Below are 21610 nucleotides of genomic sequence, written 5' to 3' on the forward strand. Positions count from 1 at the left end.
GGCTACCGTAGAGGGAAATAGAGGGAGAAGGAGAAGAGACCAAGATCTGTCTTCAAGGAGCTTTCGGCCTCCGGCATAAAGGAGCAGACCCTCTCCCCGTCCTTGGGGGCTCCCGGGCTGGGTGTGGGAAGATGGGACAGGCGCCCCACGTTCACAGCCTTTGAGATGTGCAAAGCGCCGAGAGCCCTGAGTGAAGAGAGAGCAGTCTCTTGAAATCCATGGGGTCAGGGAGAACTTCCTGGAGGAGGCGGCATTTGAGCTAGGCAGGTGGAATAGGGTGATGAGGCCTTTGGTGGACGGGATGGCGGTGGGAGCAAGCCCACAGAGCCACTAACGGTGGGCGTGTCGGTGGGTCCACAACGGAGGAGAGTGTTTTGGCTGGAAAGGAAGGCAGGGGCCAGGTGGTGGGGCACTTCAGGGTCTGGGCTTCCTCCGAAGGTTGACGCTGGCCCAGAAGAGGCCGGAGGCAGGGGCGGAAGGAACAGGCAGGTGTGCGGGTACAACGTGGCTTCACGGAGGAGGGTCAGGCCAGAGTGTCAGTAGAGTCTGACAGCCACGGTCGAAAATGGGGCCTGGACCAGAAGCTTCTGGGGACCGCGACGCCGGTGCCGGGGTGTGGGAGGGAGGGCGGGCCGGCGGAGGCGGAGAGACGGATCGCCCCAGTTAGTCTGTAGACTCACGGCCGCCACGGTCCGGGCCCCGCGGGGCGGGGCGGGGGGGAGGGGCGTTGGCGAGCCTCGGCAGTGGGATCCTGAAGTTCATTTGGCAGAGAAAACGTCCAGGAACAGCGAGGGACATGGTGAAAAGTGGCCGTGGAGGTGGCCTGCCCCGTTGGTCATCACGGGGTGGCCGCTTAACCAAAGCAGCAGGCCGACGTGAAACGGTCCCTTCCGTGGGGGTGACAGGTGTGCCTCGGGGGGCTTGTGGAGGATTGACCGTGCACCTGGATGAAAGCTGAACCCTGCTTCAAAATAAGTTCCAGGCAGGCGAAAATAAGGGAAAAAGCAAAGTCTAAAAACCGGGAGCTAGAAATCGGCAAGAAAAAGCCAGACAAGCCCGTAGGAAAGTGGGGGGAGGACGAGGACCGGCCGGCCGTCCCAGGAGGAGCCGGTGCCCGGTGTTGGTCCCAAGTCAGCAGGGAAATGCAAATTGAAACGACAACGAGATAACACTTCACACCCATCAGATGGGCAATAATTAGGGAGGTGAGGACACCAAGTGTTACTGAAGCTGCTGCTGGCGGTGCAAATTGGCGGGGCCTCTGCGGAGAGCAGGGCGGCAGGATCCTGCCGAGTGCCACGGGCGCGCGGCCCACGGCCCGGCCTCTGACTTCGAGGTGTGTACCCGAGAGAGAAACCCCGGCTCGTGCACGCAGAGCGGCACACGCGCACACGGGCGTTTGTGACAGTCTCGGAGGACGGGGGACCGTGTGGTGCACGCCCGGAAAGACGGGGTGTCTTCGTGGCAGGAGAAGTGTGAACGGGTCTTTATTAGCCGGCGTCGATGGGCCCGCTTCCACAACGCGTGACTGAGGGCAGAGGCGAGGTGCGGGGCAGGAGGCACGGAACCGTGCCCTTTACGTCCCTGTTTGGAAAGCATGCGGGGGCACGTGCGTGTGCGGGAACAGGGAGGGAGGAAGCATGACACACGCACAAGGAGGGGGTTCCTGGGGAGGCCCGGGGACCCACAGGACGTCCTATCCACCTGCTCTCCTGCCGAGGAGGAAATCTCGCCTCCAGCGTCTCGCAAACAGCGTGTTAGGGGGTATTTTTGTCATTTGGGGATGGGGCCTGAGCGAGATGTGCAGTCCAGAGGCCATGGGGGGGGGGGGGGGGGGCGGGGAATCGCCAGGCCGGAGGCATCACATTAAACAAAGGATCGGTACACGTGATGTGTAAAAGGCTAATGGAAACCGATACAGGACGACCCAACAGCAACGCGGGCAGGTGACCCCCAGAGAGAGGGACCGAGGCGAGCAGGCGGGGGACACAGAGGCGGAGGACAGGCGCGGGGCTGGACGGGCAGTCGACGATGCAGAGGGCCGGCCCGGACGGAGACGGGCAGATGGAGGGAGGGAAGCGGGAGACTGAGCCGGGTAGCCTGTGGGCGGCGTTGGCCGGCCGGATGGGTGGTCAGGGTGGGACCGGGGAAAGATGGCCAGGCTGGGTTCTCGGGCCCTGGGCAGCTGGGAGGCCAGAGGGCCCGGGTCCACCTCAAAGGGGGAGGACCCTGGCAGCTGGCACGGCCCCACCCTTCCTGGCTCAGCTGGGCTTCCCGCTTTGATGTGTGGCGGGGGTGGGGGGGGGGCACTGCCCACTCCTCGTGCACGCAGGGTCCTCAGTGCTGCCAGGGCCAGCCCAGCTGCCCTGCCCGGGGTGGGACGTGAGTGGGGTGACCTGAAGCTCCCCAGGTGGGGCCGGAGCCCCCGGAGGCCGCACTTACAGCCGTCCACCTGCAGAAGACCAGTGCCAACCCCGTGCCGGGCTTGTGTGGAGGGGCCCAGGGGCCTGGGTGTCCTCGCTGCTGAGACGGCGTCGGGCTCCATCCCGCGGGCCGGCTCCCGGGCCGGCGTGGGGACCCGGGAGGGTCGGGCCGAGGAGCCAGCGGCCTCTATCCCGTGTGCCTCCTGCAGCACTTCTGGCTGCTGGTCCTGTCGCGGGGGCTGGTGGGCATCGGCGAGGCCAGCTACTCCACCATCGCGCCCACCATCATCGGCGACCTCTTCACCAAGAACACGCGCACGCTCATGCTGTCCGTCTTCTACTTTGCCATCCCGCTGGGCAGGTGAGGGTCCCTGCGCGCGTCCCGGGACCCCCGTCCCCGAAGTTGGCGCTCTGCGACCCGGACGCGCGGTGGCGGCCAGCGGGTGGGGTGGGGTGGGGTGGGCGGCCGGCTGCCCCCGGGCTGGTGAGCACACCGTCCCCCGCGCTGTCTCGTCTGCAGCGGCCTGGGCTACATCACGGGCTCCAGCGTGAAGCAGGCGGCTGGAGACTGGCGCTGGGCCTTGCGGGTAAGGACACCCCAGCCTGGGGTCCGTGGATGCGTGCGCACGGGGAGCTGGGGGGCCAGACCCAGTGGTCCTGCGGCCTCAGGGCCCCAGGACGGGACGAGGGACTCTCCCACGTGTCAGGAAGTTCCAGGTCCGCGAAGGCGCATCCTGCCCGAGCCTGGCGCTGTGTGAGGGCAGGGCTGAGAGGAGACCTCTGTGTGGGGCCCCCCCCCCGGGGGGCCTGGAACCCCTTCCTGTCCCGAGGGAGGATTCAGGCGAGTCTGCCGAGGCCCCAGGACAGCGCAATCGGAGGAAACAGAGATCCCCAGTCTCGCAGAGCAACGGAAGCTTAAGACAAAGTGTTTTTTCCTCAAAAGCAGGAAGGAAGCAGCCTCCGTGGAATTTCTTGACGGGGCGCATGGAGAGGAACTCCCTCCGCCCTGGGCTCGCGGGGGTGGGGACGGGCCTCCCTGGGCTCCAGCTGCCGGAGGGGCTGGTGTCTTGGAATGCGGGCCGCCAGGGTGTCCTCCTCCACCCGGAAGGGCCCGGGGCCGTGGCGGCTCTGTTCCCCCACCCGATCCCTTAGCTGGGGCTTCATGGCAGCCAGAGCCCCGGCCCCCAGGCCCCAGCCTCGATTCCAGAGTCTGTCAGGCTGTCTTTCCACGTGTTCGTCCGCCCGGTGGTCAGTTCGCTCTCCTTCCGCCCCCTCCCACCCCGGCCCTCCTGGGGGCTTGCTCCTGGCGAAACAGGGACAGCCCCCTGGGCCCTGGGGCCCCACCTGCCTGACCTACTCCTGCCCTACCAGGTGTCCCCCATCGTGGGCATGATCACAGGAACACTCATCCTGATCCTGGTCCCGGCCACCAAGAGAGGCCACGCTGACCAGCTCGGGGGGCAGCTCAAGGTGCGGACCTCGTGGCTCCGAGACATGAAGGCCCTGATCCGCAAGTGAGTGCTGCCGGCGGTGGGGGGGGGGGGGGGGGGGGCTCTGGCAGGGCGGGGGGGAGGGGCGGGGCCCCTCCCTGCAGCACGGCCCCCCTGCTCCCTGCTGCTCGAGGTGCTCACTGGGGCCCCTGATGCTTATCCCAGCAGCCTGAGCCTGAGGGGGAGCGGGGAGGGCTGCTGGGGGTGGTGGGGGGCGGGGGGAGCCTGGCTCAGCGTGACGTCCTGGCCTCTCCCCAGCCGCAGCTACGTCTTCTCCTCCCTGGCCACGTCGGCCGTGTCCTTCGCCACAGGGGCCCTGGGCATGTGGATCCCGCTGTACTTGCACCGAGCTCAGGTCGTGCAGAAGACAGCAGACACGTGCAGCAGCCCGCCGTGCGGGGCCAAGGACAGGTAGGGCCGGGCGGGGGCGGGGGGTAGCCGTGCCCAGCGCCGCCCCCTCCGCCCCCCACCAGCCTTGCCCCCGGCCGACCCACGGCTCCTGCCCTCTGTCCCCACAGCCTCATCTTCGGGGCCATCACCTGCTTCACTGGCTTCCTGGGTGTCGTCACGGGGGCGGGAGCCACGCGATGGTGCCGCCTGCGGACCCAGCGGGCCGACCCCCTGGTGTGTGCCGTGGGCATGCTGGGCTCCGCCATCTTCGTCTGCCTCATCTTCGTGGCTGCCAAGAGCAGCATCGTGGGTGCCTACGTGAGTGTGACGGGGGTGCGCAGGTGGTGGGGCGAGCGGGCCCCCTCCCCTGGGGGCGGGGGGGGGGGCTCAAGTCCGCTGCCTGCCCTGCTCCCTCCGGGGCCTGTCCAGGCCACCGGCACGCCTTGGGGTCCTCCTGGACCCTGTCAACTGCTCTGAGCCTGAGGAATTTCTCCTGCTGAGAGATGCGGGGCCCCAAGGGGGGTGTGGGGGCTTGGGGGGGGCTCCCTGCTGGCAGTCAGGGTGCAGGGAGCAGCTTGAGGCTGCTGGGGGTGGGGGGCCCTGACGGCTGCCCGGTCTCTCCTGGGCAGGTCTGGGGACAGCGTGGGGCTGCTGGGGGTGGGGGTGGGGCCCTGACGGCTGCCCGGTCTCTCCTGGGCAGGTCTGCATCTTTGTTGGGGAGACGCTGCTGTTCTCTAACTGGGCCATCACCGCGGACATCCTCATGGTGAGGCAGACAGAGTTCCCTCGTGACAACCCGGGCCTCTTGTCTCCGGGGGCAGCTGGAGAGGGCGGTGAAGGGACGGGAGGCCAGAGGGGCTGGTGGGGGGTGGGCAGGAAGCCAGGCCGGCGGGGAAGGTGGGCCTGGAGGCAGGGAAGGGATCAGGCTTCGGGGCTGAAACCGGGGGCTGGGCCAGCGGGAGGGACGGGCGTGGTGGGACTGGCGGGGAGGGGGACGTGTGCAGGCTCGGCATGGCCGGGAGGCCGGCAGTGCCAGGCTAGCCCCCTCCCCCGGCCTGAGCTCCACGGGCCCTGCCCTCCCAGCCCAGCTCGGGTCCCAGGCGCGCCTGCCCGAGGGCCGGCGGCTGGGCCGGGTGGACAGAGGCCGTCTTCACAGGGCCAACAATGGGTTCCAGACCAGCCAGCCGGGCACAAAGGGCCGTCTGAGCAGTGGCGGGGGCTGTGTCCCTGGAGAAACCGGGAGGGGGTGCGGCCCTGCTAACTTGCCGTCTCTGAGGGGTGGCGGTTTGGGGGTAGGGTGACCGCTGCTCCTGTTCCCAGGGATCCTCCCAGCCAGGGCCTGGAGGGGTGGGAGAAGGGCACGCGGGGTCTACAGTGGGGAGAGTCCAGGAGCCGCCAGGGCAGACCTCCTGGGGGTCACGTGGGGGTTGGGGCCACGATACGGGACAGCCGGAGAGATCAGAGTCTGCCTGCCACCGGGGGCCCTGCCGGGTCTCCAGGAAGCCTGCCCTGTTCCACCTCCATCGGTGGGCCGGGGGACACGGGGCTGGGGAGGGGGGGGTCTGACGCAGCCCCGTGGCCCAGCGTGGAGCCAGGCAGGTGGCAGGGGGGAGGTGAAGCTGTTGGTGCTGGGCAGGACCCCTGTGCTTGCCTCCGCCCCCCAGGGGCGGCCCCAGCTGCAGGCAGGGTTTGGGTCCCAGGGAAATCACGTCCCATTTTATTAAGTGTCACAGCCACATGACTAATCAGTGCTGGAAACGGGGCCACGCGATCCCATCGGATGCAGCTGCCCTTCCCCCAGCCCTGTTACAAGGGTCCCCGAGGGCGTGGCCGCTGCGGGGACAGGGGGAGCTCTGCATACTTGGAGCTGGGCTCTGGCCTGGGGAGCTGGGGGCACCAGTGGGTGGGAGTGGAGGCCGGTCCAGGCAGACCAGCTTCACCCCCTCCCCTGCCAGCCTGGGCCTTGCTGGGTCTTCCTGGGGAGAAACCCGTGTGGCCTTCAGCTCACGGCCAAGGCCAGGGTTCTGGTCCCGGCGCTGCCGCGGCCCGTGGGCCTGTTTCCCAGGACCACGGCACCCAGCACAAGCCCCGTGCAGAACCTCGAGCAGCCTGTCCTCCGGCGTGGGGCGGGGGCAGGGGGATGCGGTGGCCCCGGGGACGTGGCCTCTGACCTGCCGCCTCTCGCACAGTACGTGGTCATCCCCACGCGACGGGCCACGGCCGTGGCTCTGCAGAGCTTCACGTCGCACCTGCTGGGGGACGCCGGGAGCCCCTACCTCATCGGCTTTGTGAGTAGGGGCGAGGCCGGGTGGGGGCGGCTTCGGGAGGCGCCCCCTGACGCGCCCCCGCCCTCACAGATCTCCGACCTGATCCGCCAGAGCACCAAGGACTCCCCGCTCTGGGAGTTCCTGAGCCTGGGCTACGCCCTCATGCTCTGCCCCTTCGTGGTGGTCCTGGGCGGCATGTTCTTCCTGGCCACGGCCCTCTTCTTCCTGGGCGACCGTGCCAAGGCCGAGCAGCAGTGAGTGGGCCGGGTGGGCGGCCGGGGGGAGTGTTGGGGGGGGGGGGGTGCCCGCAGTTCCGCCTCCAGTTTTCTGACTTCTCTCTCTTTTCCTCTTCATTCCTGCCTCTTCTCTCCCCACCCCTGGGCTCTCCCACCTTCCCCTGGGGCTGACGAGGTCCCTGCCCGGCACGTCCGGCCAGCCGGCCCCCGAGATGCGATGCGCCAGAGCAGTGCCCGGGCCCGGCCGCAGCTGATCCGCCACCTTGACCCCCGCCCGTCTCTCCCCCAGGGTGAACCAGCTGGCGATGCCACCCGCACCCGTCAAAGTCTGAGGCCGTGAGTGCAGCCGGGTGGAGGGGCCCCTGGGGGGTGGGGCGGGGTCAGGGAGCACCTTGCAGGGCCCTGGGGAATGTTCTGGAAGCAGGAACAGCTTCTCCAAAGGCACCTCCTCCCCTGGGCACGTTCTACTGACCCTGGGCTTGGCCTGCTTCTCTAGAACTGTTGCCCGAATTGACCAGTGGGTTCGGGGGGCGGGGGTCCAGGCCAGGACTGGCAGAAAGCCCCTGCTCTACCCTCCCAGCGCCTGGTGACTCCGAATTTGACCTCACCCTGGGCTTGGCCTCCAGGGGCCATGCTTCCCAGCAGTGCAGGATCCAGGGTCACCACCCCCATGTCCCCTGCTGCCCCCAGAGCCCTGAGAAAGGCCTCTTTCTTCAAACGGCAGGGAGCCCCGCCCGTGACCTGGCTTCTCTCTCTAGGTGCCCCCAGGATGGCGAAGAGACCGTGCCGTCGCCCTACCTGGGAGGCGTCCCAGGGCATCCCGGCCCTGCCGGGCTGACGCGAAGCTTTCTATGTGACCCGAGGCTGGGCACCCACCCTCTCTGGTGCGGGCCTGCCGAGTGGCCGTGGCACCAAGAGGCCGCGTCCTCAACTGACGTGGAAGGCTGCGTGTGGGGGAGCCGCACGGACGGACAGACTCCCAGCCGCTGGGGCCCAGGGAGGACGCAGCCCCCAGCGCGTCTGTGGGGAGAGCCTGGGGCGTCACCACCTTACGTGGTCCTGGGCGGCTGGACTTTCCCACGTGGCAGCTTTGGAGACCCTGGACTGCACGGAGAAGGGGCGGCCCAGGCCTCGGGGCGGAGCTTCAGGCTCTGACCTCAGGGTGCTGCTGGGCACTGGGCACGACCCTCCGGAGGGCACTGGTCCCTGCTGCCGGGGCTGGTGCTCGGCCTGGCGGTCTCCTAGGTGAGGGCCACCCAGGCGGAGACCCGACCGCACACCCTGTGCCCACGGTGCCCAGGGCACCTCCACTCCCACCGCGCCCCTCCCCCCCCCCGCCACGTGCACTTGCACACCCCTGCCCCCGCTCCACACACGCTCCCCGCACACTGGCTGGAATCAAGGTGGCGGGTAGGAGACCCCAAGAGCCAGCCTAGGCGACGCTTTGCCCCGTAGTTCCCGCCGGCGTGGCTTCAGTGTGTGCAAGCTGGCAGGCACCCGCTCCTCACCCAGCTCTGGGGTACCTGCGAGGGGGTGGGACCCCCAAAGACCAGCCTGGCCGCCTCCCACCCCAGCCTCAACCGGGGCCCCAGCGATGTTTTCTTGTTGTACAAGAACCAGGTCCAAGTTCGCCTCCTCTTCCTTCCGGAAGCCAAACTCCTCCTTTATTTTTTAGAGCTGCTGATTGTGAATCTCAGAGTCTTAAGAGAAAAACCAAATATATTCCTCTTGTAAATGAAGGAATAAACCTATTTAAATCATGGCCCGCCGGCTCCCCCAGCAGAGCAGCCCGGGGGCGGGGGACACGGGGCCCCACGCGCTCCCTCCGGCTCGTTTGTGAAGATCACGGTGAAAACACTGGGGTCTCTGGGGCGGGGCCCGCGCTCAGGGCTTTCGGGCCTTCCTGAGCTGCGCTTTCTTCCTCTTGGCCCCGCTCTGGAGGAGGCTGGGGCTCCTGCTGGCCAGAGACAACCTGGCCTTTTTCCGCGGCAGCGCGGACTGTGGGCACTTGCCGGAGACCCCCTTTTCGGGCAGATCCTTCTGAGGCTGCTTCTTGCCAGCAGGCTCCGCGGGGGACACGGCAGCGGCCCCGTTCACCTGGGACAGCTTCCGCTTTTTCTTCGGCTTTGGGGTCTTGGCGGGGGTGCCGGGGCCTGTGAGGGCGGCGGCGGGGGCCGGGGCCGGCCTCTGCTTCGCCTGGGCCTGGGCGGGCACCGTGGCCTTCCTCCTGTTCCTCCTCTTCTTGCCTGTGCTGGGGGGCTGCTGCTCACCAGCGGCTGCAGGCCTGGCACCCTCCTCTTGCGCGGGACCCTCTGACTTAGGCTTCTTGCGCTTCTTTGTTTCTGGCAAGAATCCTTTTTTCTTCCTCTTCGTGCTGACGGGGTTCTGCGTGACACTGGGGACTTCCTTGGCCTCCTTCTTCCCTGACTTGGGGCGCCTGCAAGGGAGCAAAATGAGAGAAGGGACCCCACCCCTGTGGAACAGAGGGACGAATGCTGCCCCAAAGCTCCCCCCGGGATAACGCACACTACGAGGGTCCCGCGGGCCCCCACTGGACTGTGAGGGCCCTCGTGGCCTGCCAGGACCACCCTGAGGCACGCGCCCCAGGAGGGACCCCCCGCTCCCGGCACGTACTGGACTCCCAGCGCCTTCATGGCCTGCCAGTAGAGGTCGTAGAGGCGGCTGGACCCGGCCGCACACTCCCTCTGCTGCAGACTCTGCTGCTTGCTCTGCAGCACGCCCAGGACGGCGGTCAAGTCCACGGTCAGCTTCTGCGGGGACAGGGAAAAGGGTGGCCGCAAAGGTGACGGGAGGCAGGGCCTCTGCCTGGCTCTGGGTCCCCAGTCCTGCCCCCCCTCCTGCCTGTGCATCGGGCCTCCGTCACCTGGGAGGGAAGGAGAGCCCCCTCCCGCAGCCAGAAGGCCCCACCCCTCCTCGACCCCCCTCAGGCCTCTCTGCCCAGAGCCCCGCTGTGCCCTCCCCGCCACGCAGCGAATGGATTAATTTTGTAACCCACTGCCCCCCGGGTGCACCTGTGGTCTGCGCAGCCTTGGCCCAGGAGTCTGCTCCCCGAGATGCCCTGCCAGCTTGCCCTGCCTGTGGGCTCTGACCAGCACCCTCACGAAGGACTCCTGGACCCTCCCCCGCCCCCCACCCCCCAGGGCTGGACTTGGGGAACCGCTCACCCCCAGCTCCTGGCGGCCCGTAAGCGCCTCACTCGCAGGCCCACCCCTCCCCAGGCCCAGAAACGTGCTGGCCAGGACCCTCCTCACGTCCTCCCGTGAGCTCGGCTCACCCCGACCCTGCCCACGCTCCCCGCCCCCACCTCCTGGTGAATGGTCCTGAAGAGGGTGTTGAGCAGCCCCAAAGACGCCAGTTCCTTCTGCTGCTCTGACTTGGTCTGTGCCTCACCCAGCGTCCGCAGGTTCTAGGGGAAGAGGCGGCCAGGTGAGCCGCTCTGCAGGACTGCCCGCTGGACCCCGAGGGAGGGGAGGTCTCGGGGTTGGGGGCAGGGCAGCCCAGACCCCCCCACCCCGAGGCTCAGGGCCCCAGAAAATTACCCTGGACGGGAATGTGGGCGGCAACCACCCCCCCCCCCCCCCCCCCCCCGCCCCACCCCGTGGCCCTCACCTCCGTGACCTCCGCCAGGATCTGGCTGACCAGCTGCTCCCACTCAGGGTCATCAAAGCACACCCGCAGCTCCCGTGTGGGCAGGGCCTTCTGGAGCAGCAGGCAGGCCTGGGCCTGGGGGGGATGTGGTCACGGGGGCTTCAGCGTGCAGGCCCCGAGCTTGAGAAGCCACTGCTGCGGGTCCCACCTGCCCGGTCCTGCGGCCCTGGCCTCAGCAGCCACCTGGGCCCGGCCCCCACCAGGAGCAGAGGCGGCCCCCGTGGCAGAGGGGGCAGCTGGGACAGCACCCGGCCCTCTCACTCGCTCAGGGCCATCTTCCTCCGGGCTCACAAGCCCCTGTCCCACCCATCCAGGCCCGGGGACGGCTAGGGGCCTCGGCCGCAAAGGTCAGAGTGTGTGTGTGGAGGAGCCCGAGGGTTCAGGCCACGGATGTGGCCGTGGTGGGAGCAAAGCCTCCCCTCTCCCCGTGACACCGTGCACACGGCGGGGCAGGGGCCGACCAGGTCAAAGGGGCAGGGGTGGGCCTGCCCTGGCCCGGGCACTTCCTGGGCCTCACAAACACCCAGCCAATGGTGAGTCATGGGGGGTAAATCAGGCCTGGGGCCGGGACCTGGGAAGTCCCTACCTGATGGCGGGGCCGCGCTGGGCCCGTCACGTGCTGGATCACGACGGGCAGCAGGCTCTTACACAGCACCTATGGAGGAAGTGACAGGCCGGTGAGGTGGGGCCTGGGCTGAGCAGGGGCCCCGGGGGCGGGCCGGCCCCTATGCTCACCGGGTGCCGGGAAAAGAGACTGAGGAACATAGTGACGGTGAGCGGACTGTTGCGCCTGGTCAGGAAGGAGGTCAGCGCCGATGAGTAGATCGGGGTCACGAGGCTCAAATCCAAGCCGCCGGCAGCCTGGGCCACCCGAGAGAGAGCCCGTGTGACGCGGGGCAGAGGGTCCCCGGTACGGGGCAGAGCCCGGACCGCCTTCGGAAGGCTGAGAGCTGGGTCCCCGGGAGTCGTGGCCTCCACTCCCCATCTGTGAAACGGGCAGGCGGCCCCGGCCGGCTGCCCGGGTGCGTCGTGGGCTGCGACTTCCGGGGCGGGGCCCACTCACCTCGGGTCCCTTGGGCTGGGAGCCGGCCTTCTCCTTCTTGGGGGCCTTGCACACAGGCTTGCCGGCAGCGTTGCCTTTCAGGACGCGGAGCAGGTACAGGGCTGCGTTGAAATAGTAGAGGGACACGGCGGCGTCGGCCTGGCGGCCGGCCTGCTGCACCAGCCGCTCCACCTGGGCATAGAGGGTCCCCACGAGGCGTCCCACGTCGTGGCAGTAGTGCCGGGAGCGGCACAGGTGGTGTCTGTGGGGCCGTGGGGGGAGAGCCGGTCACCACACCTCCGCCACCCTCCCTGCCGAGAACAGGGACGCGACCAAAGCTGCAGGGGGCGGCCCAGGGCCACCTGCATTTACCAAACACGAGCCAGAGAAACCAGCCCCCGGGGACAAGGCTGCACCACGGGAAACCCGGTCCACGTCTCCCGTCTGCCCCCATCCCTCCTGGGACAGCGGCCCCTGAGCCCTTTCTAACGTGAGGGTCGGTGTCCTCGGGGGAAGAGAAGTAGGTCACTCAACCAGCTCAGCGCTGCCCCGACAGGTGGCAGGGACAGCCAGGAAGCGTCACCTGGGGCACTGTCTGTCCTGCTCTCCCCCATTCCTCTGTGACCTAAGCTCGGCATCTCGCGTCTGTAGGCCGCGTCTCTGCTCCGGAAGGCAGGTCTGCACCACCACCACCCCCCCACCCCCCCCACCCCCCCCCCCGTCGTCTCTCCTGCTGGGCCCCCTGCTCCGGACGACCCACCCACTCATCGTCCCTTCCTAAATGCAAACTATCCCCCCGGGAGCTCCTGCTGACGAGAACAGCTCTGTGGACCCCCAACGCTGATGGGCTCCGGGCCACCAGGCCTTCCTCCACCTGTGTGTGACCAGCTCCTGTCGAGAGACCACCTCTCCTGCCCTGCCTGGGGCCTCCAGGCCCGAGGACCCCTTTCCCGGCAAGGGTTCCCTGGTACCTCAAGAGGGGCCCCTGGGCCCCACCCCTCCGTGCTCCGGCCTCCCACCCGCCCCCTGCCACAGCCCCGGGTGTCACTGCTGCACCATCGGTCTGATTCCTTGATGTGGGGACCCCGAGGGCAGGGAGCGGTCCCCAGGACCACGGTTCCGGCAAAGAGCGGGCGCCAGGAGGGACGCGGGACAGCCGAGCGGGAGGGCCGGCGCTCACGTGAAGATGCGGGCCGTCTTGTGCAGCAGATCCTGCTCCTGCTTGGTGCTGCTGGTGCGCATGCTGCGCCGAATGACGTCCAGCAGGGGCTCGAGCAGCTCCAGCACCAGCGGGCTCTCCGGCTGCTTGGTCACCAGCACCTCGATCAGGTCCAGGACCTGCGGCCAGGACGGGGCGGGCTCAGCGACGTCGCGGGGAGGGCGGGCCGCGCGACGCCGGGGGCTCTGGGGCTCACCCGGATCTGGAAGTCTCGCCGGAGAACCTTCTCCTTCCGCAGCTTATCCTTCTCGTCCTTCCGGGCCTGGATGCGCAGCTTCTGCTCGGCGAAGAGGCTGGCCAGGTTCTGGTCCAGGGCCATCATGGCCTCGTCCCCCAGCTCATCACCGTCGTCGTCGTCCTCACCGTCCACCGCGCCCTGAGGCACGACGCCCGTGAGCGGCTGGCCTCTGGGTACGGACGCGGCGCCCCCCCCCCCCCCCCCACGTCCCCGCCCCGCCGCTCACCAGCGCCTTTCCCGCCCGCAGCACCGCCATCAGCTGCTCCCGGAAGCCCTGGTCCACGTCCGCGTCGCGGTCCTCCTCCTCACTGTCGTCGTCACTGTCATCGCCACTGTCCTCTTCGCCGGCCGAGGCCCTGTCATCCTCGCCGTCGGAGCTCCTGTCCTGCGGGGGCCGCCGTGCTGTACCTCCGGTCTCCCACGCGCGTCTACACACCCGCCCGCCCCACCCGGCCCCACGCCGGCACGCACCTCTGCGCCCTCCAGCTGCTCCTCCGAGCCGTCCGTGACCACCACGCTGTCCTCGTCCGCATTCTTCTCGGGGTTCAGCACCTGCAGGGATTCCCAGACGGCCGCCCCGTCGCAGAGCCTTTAACCTCCCCAGACCTCCAGCCACACCCTGTGCGGTCTGGGCCAAAAGGTCCCTATTTCAGGAAGGAAAACGGGGCCCGAGAGAGAAGGCCACGCGCCCAGCACCCACACCCAGGGCCCCTCGGTGCACCCCAGGGAACGGCCTCGTGCAGTGGCGGCCTGAACACATTATAGTGACACCGACGGGACAGAAGGGCAGCCGTGATGCAGCCTGGCGCTTGCAAGGCCCCATCCCGGGACCCATTTGTCCAGAGGCCCCAACTTACATCCAAGATTAGCTGCAGGGCACGTGGGGTCAGGTGGGAACAGATGTGGCTGAACACACTGCGGGCCACCTGGCGCATCAGGTGGCTGGGCTGGGCCAGGAGGGCCAGCAGGATCTCCACCAGCACCTCCACCCACGGTGGCTCCTGGGGGTCTGCAGACGGGACAGGCTGAGCCTGGGCCGGCCCCGCCACCTCCCCCCCCCCCCCCCCCCCCCCGCCCCTTCATGGTTCGTGCCCCGCCCCCTGCCCCGGGGACAGTGACCCACTGGTGGCCTTGGAGCGGGTCCTGCGGGTCTTCTCCCCCAGGCTCTTCTTGATGCACGTCTGGATGTCACCCAGGAGGTCACAGCTCTCTGTGGGGGACTGTGGCAGGGCGAGGACAGAATCAGAAACCGGGCCCGTTCCAGGCCTTGTCGAGCCAGGGGAGGGGCTGGTCAAGCGCGAGCAGTTGGTGTTGGATGGCCCCCCCAGCCTGCCTCAGCCAGTCCCTCACCGGGACCCCGGGAGCCACATGAAGCCATGGAGTCTGGCGACATCAGCCAGCTCAGGGTCGCCACAAACCTGTCCCAGCTGGATCCCCAAAGCTAGATTTTCCTCCCGCGCCTACCTCCACACTGTTACAAAGTACCCAAATTCATTAACCTGAGCGAATTCAAATCCAGTTGAACCCCACTTGCCCGGCTAAGCCCGGACTGCAGCCACTGCCCAGTGAGTTGGGGGGGCCCGAGATGGTCAGTGTGACTGTGGTACCAGAAAGGCAGACAAGAGCCCAACACCCGGCCCTTTATGCACCTCACTCCTCGTCCAGCTAAGAGGCCCTGGGGTTGGGCAGGCGTCTAGCGTGTCCCGTAACCAGCGGGGGGAGGGGGGCCCCTGCTGCCATGCATTCGAGGGGCACCGTGGCCACCACGCACACACACAACTCGCCTATGGGCCACGCTCAGAGCGTCTGCAGCCTGGAAGCAGAAACCACCACCACAGCCCAGCAGCCAGAGGCAGGAACCCCGACCCCACCCCGTGGCCTGGGAAGAAAAAGCTCCTGAGAAACCAGAGGAAGCAGGAGGGTCACGAGTTGCTGGCACAGAAAGGGAGACAACGCTGGATCTAGAGACACCTCGGTCTGGCGTACGAGAACCAACGTGGGGACACAGCGACACGGCACGGGACCGCGGGCTGGGCGGCGACAGGAACACACGCTAACCCCACCGGCCACCCTGGATTCCCGCGGGAGAGGCTGCAGGAGCACAGGCGGGACCTTGTCCTCGGGCATCAGAGAGGACAGCAGCGCCCCTGGGGACAGGCCTGCCCAGAGTCGGGCCCTCCCGGGAAGGAGGCACTTTCCCCTCCACGCCCACCACCTCTGCTCAGTGAGGCAATGCCGGGGGGCCTGGGGGGGGCCGTGCGGTCAGACCTGGTATCTGAACCCCCGCCAACAGCTGTGTGTGTGGCCTGAGCGCTACTCGCCCCACCAGTCAGCAGGGCGGGGGGGGGTCACAGATCAGAGACGCCGCACGGAGAGCTCAGGACACGACTGGCCATGGGGTGGACGGAGCGACTGTTCTCGGGCTGTGGTCCACCCAGAGCACCCCCCACCCCCCGCCCCCAGCCCCGTCGGGAAGAAAGCCGTGGTGCCCCAGACCCCAAGTGCCGTACCTTGAAGAGGTAGATGCCCACCAGGAGAAGCAGGTGCTGGAAGGCAGCGGCCTTGGCCCTGGCCCCCGAGGAGGTGGCCTCCAGTTCCCGCACACTCTGCAGCATCCTGGGGGGAGCCGGGCACGCTCTCAGGCCGCCGCCCTCCGGACCCCAGGGCGTCCCACCGGCCCCCCCCGGGGAGCCCCACCCCCTCACCGGTCCCAGGCCTGGCGCTGCTGCGCCGTGAAGGGCGTCAGGGCGGCCACGTTTCGGCTGTGGCTCAGCAGCGAGTCTGCAAACCGGACCAGGCGGCAGGTCCAGGGTTGGCTGTCCTGTGTCTGCTCGGGCGCCTGCCTGCACTGGGTGCTGAGGGTCTGCAGCAGGCTGGGGGAGTGCAGGGGCCGGGGTCACCAGCCGGGCCGAGGGCTCTCGGGGCCACCTGCCCGCCCTGCCCTCTCCGCAGCCGCCCACCTGAAGAAGGCGCTGCCGACCACCTCCCGCGTCCGACCCTCCAGAGGAAAGGAGAAGCGCTGCTCGGTCTCTGGGATCTGGGACGTGGGCTTCTTCGCTTCGAAGAACGAGTGGAAGAAGCAAAACCTGTGGGGGCGGGGGGAGCACAGGTCTCAGCGGCCCCCTCCCACGAGGGCACCACCCAGGGCCTGGTGGCAGAGAGAACGTCTCCCAAGTCTGGACCTCCCGCTGAACACAACCGGGCCTGAACTGGGAACAGAAGCAGGATCTGGCCCTTGGAACGGAGGCGGACCCGCGGCTACGTCCCGCCAAGTCACAGCACGGGCTCTGCAAACGAGGGCTGCGTGAGGCGGCAGACGAGGCCAGTGCGGGGGGCTTCCCTGACATCGCTGACGCCTGTGGCCCCCCAGCTCCACACTCCCTGGGTCCCCTCCTCACAGGGCCTCTCAAGGATGTTCCCCAAACCCCCTCCGCCTAAGGGGCGAGAATGGCCTGCCTCCACCCGACGACCTGACCCGAGCCTTCTGGCTCCAGGAAGACCCAATTCTTGGTCCCCCTCCAGGGAGCTGGGGACAGAGCCTGCTCACACCTGGCCACCTCCTCAATCACATCCTCCTCCTTCTCCACGTGCAAGGTGTCCACGATGCTGACCAGGCGCAGGATGAGCCACTTCCGCAGCCGGGACACGGCGCGCTCAGGCCTGGTGGGGGAGAGCCAGGTAGGGAGCCACTCAGAGACAGCACAACGGTCCTCCTCTGCCCCTCCCCGCAGACAGACCAACATCCCCCCCCGCCCAGGGAAAACAAGGGGAAACAGAGGCCTTCTTTGGGAGCCATGGCTTGGCTGCGGCCCTTTCTTCCCCGCCCCCACCCGGGGCCTGGGCCCGAGCTCTGGGCTCAGCGGGGCCACTCACACGTGCAGCGAAGCATCCTGGGCTTTCTTCTGGTTGCTGGTGCTAAAGTCCACCAAGGAGTCCAGATCGGGCTGGAGAAACATGGTCCGTAGCCAGGCCACGTAGCCCTTGAGGGCGGGGGGACTCAGGAACCGCACAGCCCTCCAGAAGGTAGGCAGGACAGGAAGGCCCTGGTTGGTGACAGAGGTGAAGGCCACCACCACCGCCAACTGCCGCTCGGGGTCAGCACGGCAGCCTTCCAGGAAGGCACCCACGTACTCGTTCATCTCCGGAGCAAACTTGAACTGGTTTGGGAGCTGCAAGAGTCAGGCCCAACACTGGGGTCACCCGCCAGGAGGGTCCCACAGCTCTCGTCCAACAGGCGCGCCTGAGGCCCGGCACGCCTCCTCCCCACACACAGCCAGGCCCCATCCGAGGGCCCCGGCCCCAGGAGGCCCCTCCTTCCCCCTTCTCACTGCACCAGGACGGGCTGTTGTCCAGGCTGGACCGAGGGTGTAGCAGAGTCCAGGCTGGGCCACCAACCTGACCTGGGTCCACACCCAGCTCTCTAGCTCCTAGCTGTCACCGTGGGGCTCAAAACTGAGCACTTCCCTCGTGGGTGCACAACACATTCGTGTCACATTGACAACCGTCTGCACTGGGACGTGGGCCGCCCTCCGCTCTGGAGCTGGGCCCGCCCCCATAGAAGCATGAAGCTGGCGGTCCGGAGGGGAGGACTGCACCACAGCAGCACCTCCTGGGCACCTGGCGCGGTAACCTCCGTGGGCTTTCCCCCTACTGTCCTCACAGCGGCCGAGGGGGACGCCACTCCTCTGCTCTTGGCCAGCAGACAAGCCCTGGCTCCTGACCCCGAACTCCTAATCGGCACCTGCTTCTCCCGTCCGCTGCTTGGGCCTAGTGCGGGGCACACCAGTGGGGGACAAGGGCTCTCCCCAGCCGGGGTGGGGGAGGCCTGGGGGGCTGAGGGCTGCACGTGCCTCTGCCGAGGGGCCTGAGGCCCGAACAACCGACCCTGCCCGAACTCCATTCACAGGGGGAGGCCTGGGGGAACTCAGGTAGCTCCCATCACCCAGAGGGAAGAGAACCCCAGTTCCCAAGCGAGACCACTGAGGCAGGAAGACCCCTGGATGTTGCAGCAAACCAGAAGCCGGCTGATCCCAGAGGCGGCCTGCCCCTCTTCCCCACCAGGAACCCCGGTGCCCCGCCCCTGCTGACAGTGCTGGGCTGCCGGGGGGGGGGGGAGGGGGGGGTGGAATACCCACCTTAGCAGTGACCATGTGCTCCCCAAAATGCCGGATCAGGTCCCCCCGCATCACCAGGGGCAGCTGCTCTGCGGACAGCAGGGGCAGGGCTGCGCCCAGCAGGCGGAAACACAGGTAGCTGCGGGGTGCACGGCGGAGCCTGTCAGAGTCCAGCCGCCCTGGCGGACGTGGGGCCCCGAGCCCGCCCCGCCCACAAGCAGGGGAGGGGGCAAGGACGGGCACCACGCGCACCTGGCTGGCCAGGACTGCTTCTTCAGCAGCCCCTGCTCCACCACGTCCTTCCAGAACCGGGGGAACTTGCCCTCCTGCAGCGCCAGGCGGAGCAGGTCCAGAGCAACAGCCGGCAGCTTCCGCTCCTTCTTCACGGAGGCGGCGGCCATCTTCAGTACGCTCACCAGTCTGGGGACGGGGTGAGGGGACTCAGACGGCAGGAGCACCCCATCCACACCACCAACCTGTGCGGGGCCAGGGGCAGCGCCCTGCCTGCCCTGCCCGCTCCCCCCCGTACCTGGGGACGTTCTCATCCGAGAACAGGCTGACTGGTCCCATCAGCTCCTCCAGCTTGCGGGGCACCTTCTGCCGGGCCAGGAGGAAGAGCTCTAGGTGCTCGGGGGAGCCGAGCACCGAATTCAGGTCGGCTCTGAGGACTTTCGGCAGGATCTCCTGCAGCGTGGCCTCTGGGACCTGGGCACGGGAGGCGCGGATTGGGGGAGGGGCCCCCCCTCCCAGCATCCTTTGCCCTCCCCCTTCCACCTGCCAGGCTCCCGTGAGGCCCCGACACAGTGCCAGTCTGAGGTGGCGCAGCCACAACCCACCACGAGGCATCGGCACCAGTACCAGGTGTTTAAAAGCTCAAACCCCCGGGGCGCCTGGGTGGCTCAGTCGGTTAAGCGTCCGACGTCGGCTCAGGTCATGATCTCACGGTCTGTGAGTTCAAGCCCCGCGTCAAGCTCTGTGCTGACAGCTCAGAGCCTGGAGACTGTTTCAGATTCTGTGTCTCCCTCTCTCTCTGCCCCTTCCCTGTTCACGCTCTGTCTCCCTCCGTCTCAAAAATAAATAAACGTTAAAAAAAAATTTAAAAAAAAAAAAAAAAAGCTCAAACCCCCAATCCCAGGACACTGGGTTTTTAACAACTACCCAGCTGACGCTAATTGAGGGCCCTCATAATTGTTCCTTGTTTTTTTCTGAATTAGCTCATTTGTTATACAAGGTGCCCTGAGTAGACAGCTGAGATTTATTTGAAGCCTGGTCCTCCCAGCTCTGGGGCCAGGGCTATGCCAGTCTTTGTCTTGTCCTCGGGAGCAAAGAGTTCCAGGGACTGGCCCGCCTCCATGTCCCACGCAGGGCAGCAGAGACCTGGGGGGCCAGCTCTATCCAAAACAACAACGGCAAGCACGTTTAATATACTTGCCACGCGCCAGGGACTGTTCTAGAACCGCACCGTCCAACACGGCAGCCCCTGGGCTCTTAGAACGGGCTGACCTAAGTGGAGACGCGTATTAAGCATAACCTACGTGCTGGATTCCGGAAACTCGATGGAGAACGTAAGATACCTCTGCAACCTTCCGCACTGATGGCGTGCTCAAACAACACGTTGAACACGTTAGGTTCACTAACACACGTCACTCAACTACGCTCGCTCCCGTTTCGCTTTTTGATACAGATCCCAATCGACGTCAGGTTGCACGCTCTCACGACTCTGCAGGCCGATGCTGGTCGAGGGCGTTCTGATGCTTCCTCTCTGTGCTCGGGTACCAGGGAGCGCTACCCGAGGCCCCGCAGCTGTGAAGCCCGTACCTCCGACAGGATGTCCACCAGGGCCTTCTGGGGCTGCTCCTGCAGGTGGTTGTGGTGCTGGGCCAGGGTCTGCAGCAGCTTCACCGACTTCATCAGCGCCTCTGAGTCCTGGCGCCCACAGAGGGGACAGGGCATGAGGAGGGCGTGCCGCTGTCCCCCCAACCCCCCGTCACTCCCCACCAGTGCAGTCCCCCGCCAAACCTCCTACCTTCACCAGCCTGCCTGACTGAAAGAGGGCGAGCACCCCAAACAGGTTTGCGAACAGAGCAGGTCTCATCGTCGCCTGGAAAAGAATTTCAGGTGCGAGTGAGAAGGGCCCAGTGTCCCCACCCAGGGGCTGAGATCCCCCTCAAGCCGCTAACTCTCACCTTCTTGACCTTCTGCAGGTCGTGCTTCTCTTGTATCTGCTGCAAAATGCTGCACAAGGGGATGTCTTCAAAAGACTGTAACAGCTGGCAGGAGAGGGGGGTCGCGACAGGGGTCGGGGGATGTCCAGCCCCACCCAACAGACCTCAGCCTTCTCCGACTCCCTTCAGCTTCGGCCCAGAGGACCTGGGCCCCTGCCCCCACCCCAAGGCTGCCTCTGAGACTGCTTGCTGCACCCCCCCCCCCCAAAGGAGTGCTCGTGTGGAGCACCGCTGCTCAGATGAACCAGAATCTTGCCTCCCTGCCTCATGACCACCCCGGGTTCAGGAAGTACCTCCTCTGGAGCCTAGAATGCCTGAGACTCCCAGTCTGTCTCCACAGCCTGCTCTGAGCTCCCCCACGACCCTCCTAAAGGACTGGAACTTTATCCCTCGCACCTGCCCCCCACCCGCCCATTGCCCACGTTCCTCAAGGGGTGGCCTACAAGCAGCTGAAAAGAGCCCTGAGCCTTGCCCAGGTCAGAACCCAGCCCAGAGCTGACTATGCCCAGCAGACGCACCCCGGGGGGCTGGCCAACCCACTTACCATCCTCCTCCACCTGACCGGGCTTCTCTGTACGCGGGCCTTGCTGAGGCACTTTCCACCTCCACGTGAGGACATCAGCCCGGTCCCCCCCCCCCACCCCCCCCCTGCGCCCGCCCCCAGCGTCCGCTCAGACCACTGCCCTCCTCACCCCTCAGCCTCCGACCAGCACGGCTGGGCCCTTCCAGGAGCCACCGCCTCACCTGTGCCAGGGCCAGACTGTAGCAGGGCCGGGCGGTCTCTCGCCCGACCCCGAGCCCAGTGATGAGGCGCTTCAGGGCGTACTTCATCTCGGCTCCCTGCGGACCCAAGCACACCCGCCAGTGTGGAGCCGTCCCGCGCGGGCCCACCCCCGCCCCTCGGGGCGCGCTCACCGGGGCACCCGGGCCCAGCTCCCGCCGCCGCCGCCGCCGCCGCTTCTCCGCCGCAGGCACGCAGCCCCCTGCCCCGGGCCCCGCCACCGTACCTGGGGCCTCGCGCGCAAGTACTCCAGCAGCTTCTCCGTGGCCTCCAGCCGCGTCTCCTGCTGAGGCTTCGCGATGTCCCAGAAGAAGTCCAGGAACTCGCGGCTGTGCTTCAAAAGGCCCTCACGGTCGGCGGGCCGGGCGCCGCTCTCGCTCGCCTCCCCGGGGGCCATGGGCTCGGCGACGTCCTGACTCTCCATCTCCGCCATGCTCCTCGAACACGTGGGCTCTGAAGACGACCTCTTCCGGGTCAGGTCGCCGCGCGTGCGCACTGGACTGGCCGCGGGGGGCG

General features: G+C 67.4%; 2 protein-coding genes across 6 annotated transcripts in view; one reads left to right on the plus strand and one right to left on the minus strand.

Moving 5' to 3' along the window:
• The window catches only part of SPNS2 (SPNS lysolipid transporter 2, sphingosine-1-phosphate), a 29605-nt gene extending 21037 nt beyond the window's left edge, over positions 1 to 8568 (plus strand). For 2 of the 5 annotated variants that reach the window (XR_013552151.2, XR_013552150.2), the window contains 10 exons: positions 2633 to 2784; positions 2944 to 3010; positions 3795 to 3937; positions 4172 to 4324; positions 4432 to 4621; positions 5004 to 5069; positions 6493 to 6591; positions 6661 to 6824; positions 6982 to 7142; positions 7565 to 8568. Coding sequence is in view for 1 of the 5 variants with exons in the window: in XM_078437946.2 (XP_078294072.1) it covers positions 2633 to 2784; positions 2944 to 3010; positions 3795 to 3937; positions 4172 to 4324; positions 4432 to 4621; positions 5004 to 5069; positions 6493 to 6591; positions 6661 to 6824; positions 7096 to 7138 (1077 nt within the window). In the remaining 4 variants the exon portion in view is untranslated. The remainder of the gene's footprint in view (positions 1 to 2632; positions 2785 to 2943; positions 3011 to 3794; positions 3938 to 4171; positions 4325 to 4431; positions 4622 to 5003; positions 5070 to 6492; positions 6592 to 6660; positions 6825 to 6981; positions 7143 to 7564) is intronic. The other 3 variants (XR_013552148.2, XR_013552149.2, XM_078437946.2) reach the window with 3 other exon arrangements.
• MYBBP1A (MYB binding protein 1a) lies at positions 8434 to 21562 on the minus strand. Its single transcript, XM_078437944.2, has 26 exons — positions 21321 to 21562; positions 21058 to 21153; positions 20275 to 20358; positions 20115 to 20189; positions 19907 to 20014; positions 18618 to 18793; positions 18341 to 18508; positions 18110 to 18227; positions 16848 to 17143; positions 16524 to 16634; positions 15935 to 16060; positions 15680 to 15847; positions 15485 to 15590; positions 14098 to 14194; positions 13832 to 13983; positions 13446 to 13526; positions 13201 to 13359; positions 12933 to 13112; positions 12698 to 12855; positions 11539 to 11779; positions 11211 to 11336; positions 11062 to 11130; positions 10437 to 10550; positions 10132 to 10233; positions 9441 to 9577; positions 8434 to 9243 (listed from the first exon to the last, which is right to left on the minus strand). Exons 1-26 carry the CDS (start codon positions 21525 to 21527, stop codon positions 8691 to 8693), a joined length of 4008 nt encoding a protein of 1335 aa, XP_078294070.2. The 5' UTR covers positions 21528 to 21562; the 3' UTR covers positions 8434 to 8690.
• Between the last annotated feature and the right edge of the window lie 48 nt (positions 21563 to 21610).

Source organism: Panthera onca, chromosome E1, assembly GCF_046562875.1.
Source record: "Panthera onca isolate mPanOnc1 chromosome E1, mPanOnc1 haplotype 2, whole genome shotgun sequence".
NCBI classification, from domain to species: Eukaryota; Metazoa; Chordata; class Mammalia; order Carnivora; family Felidae; genus Panthera; species Panthera onca.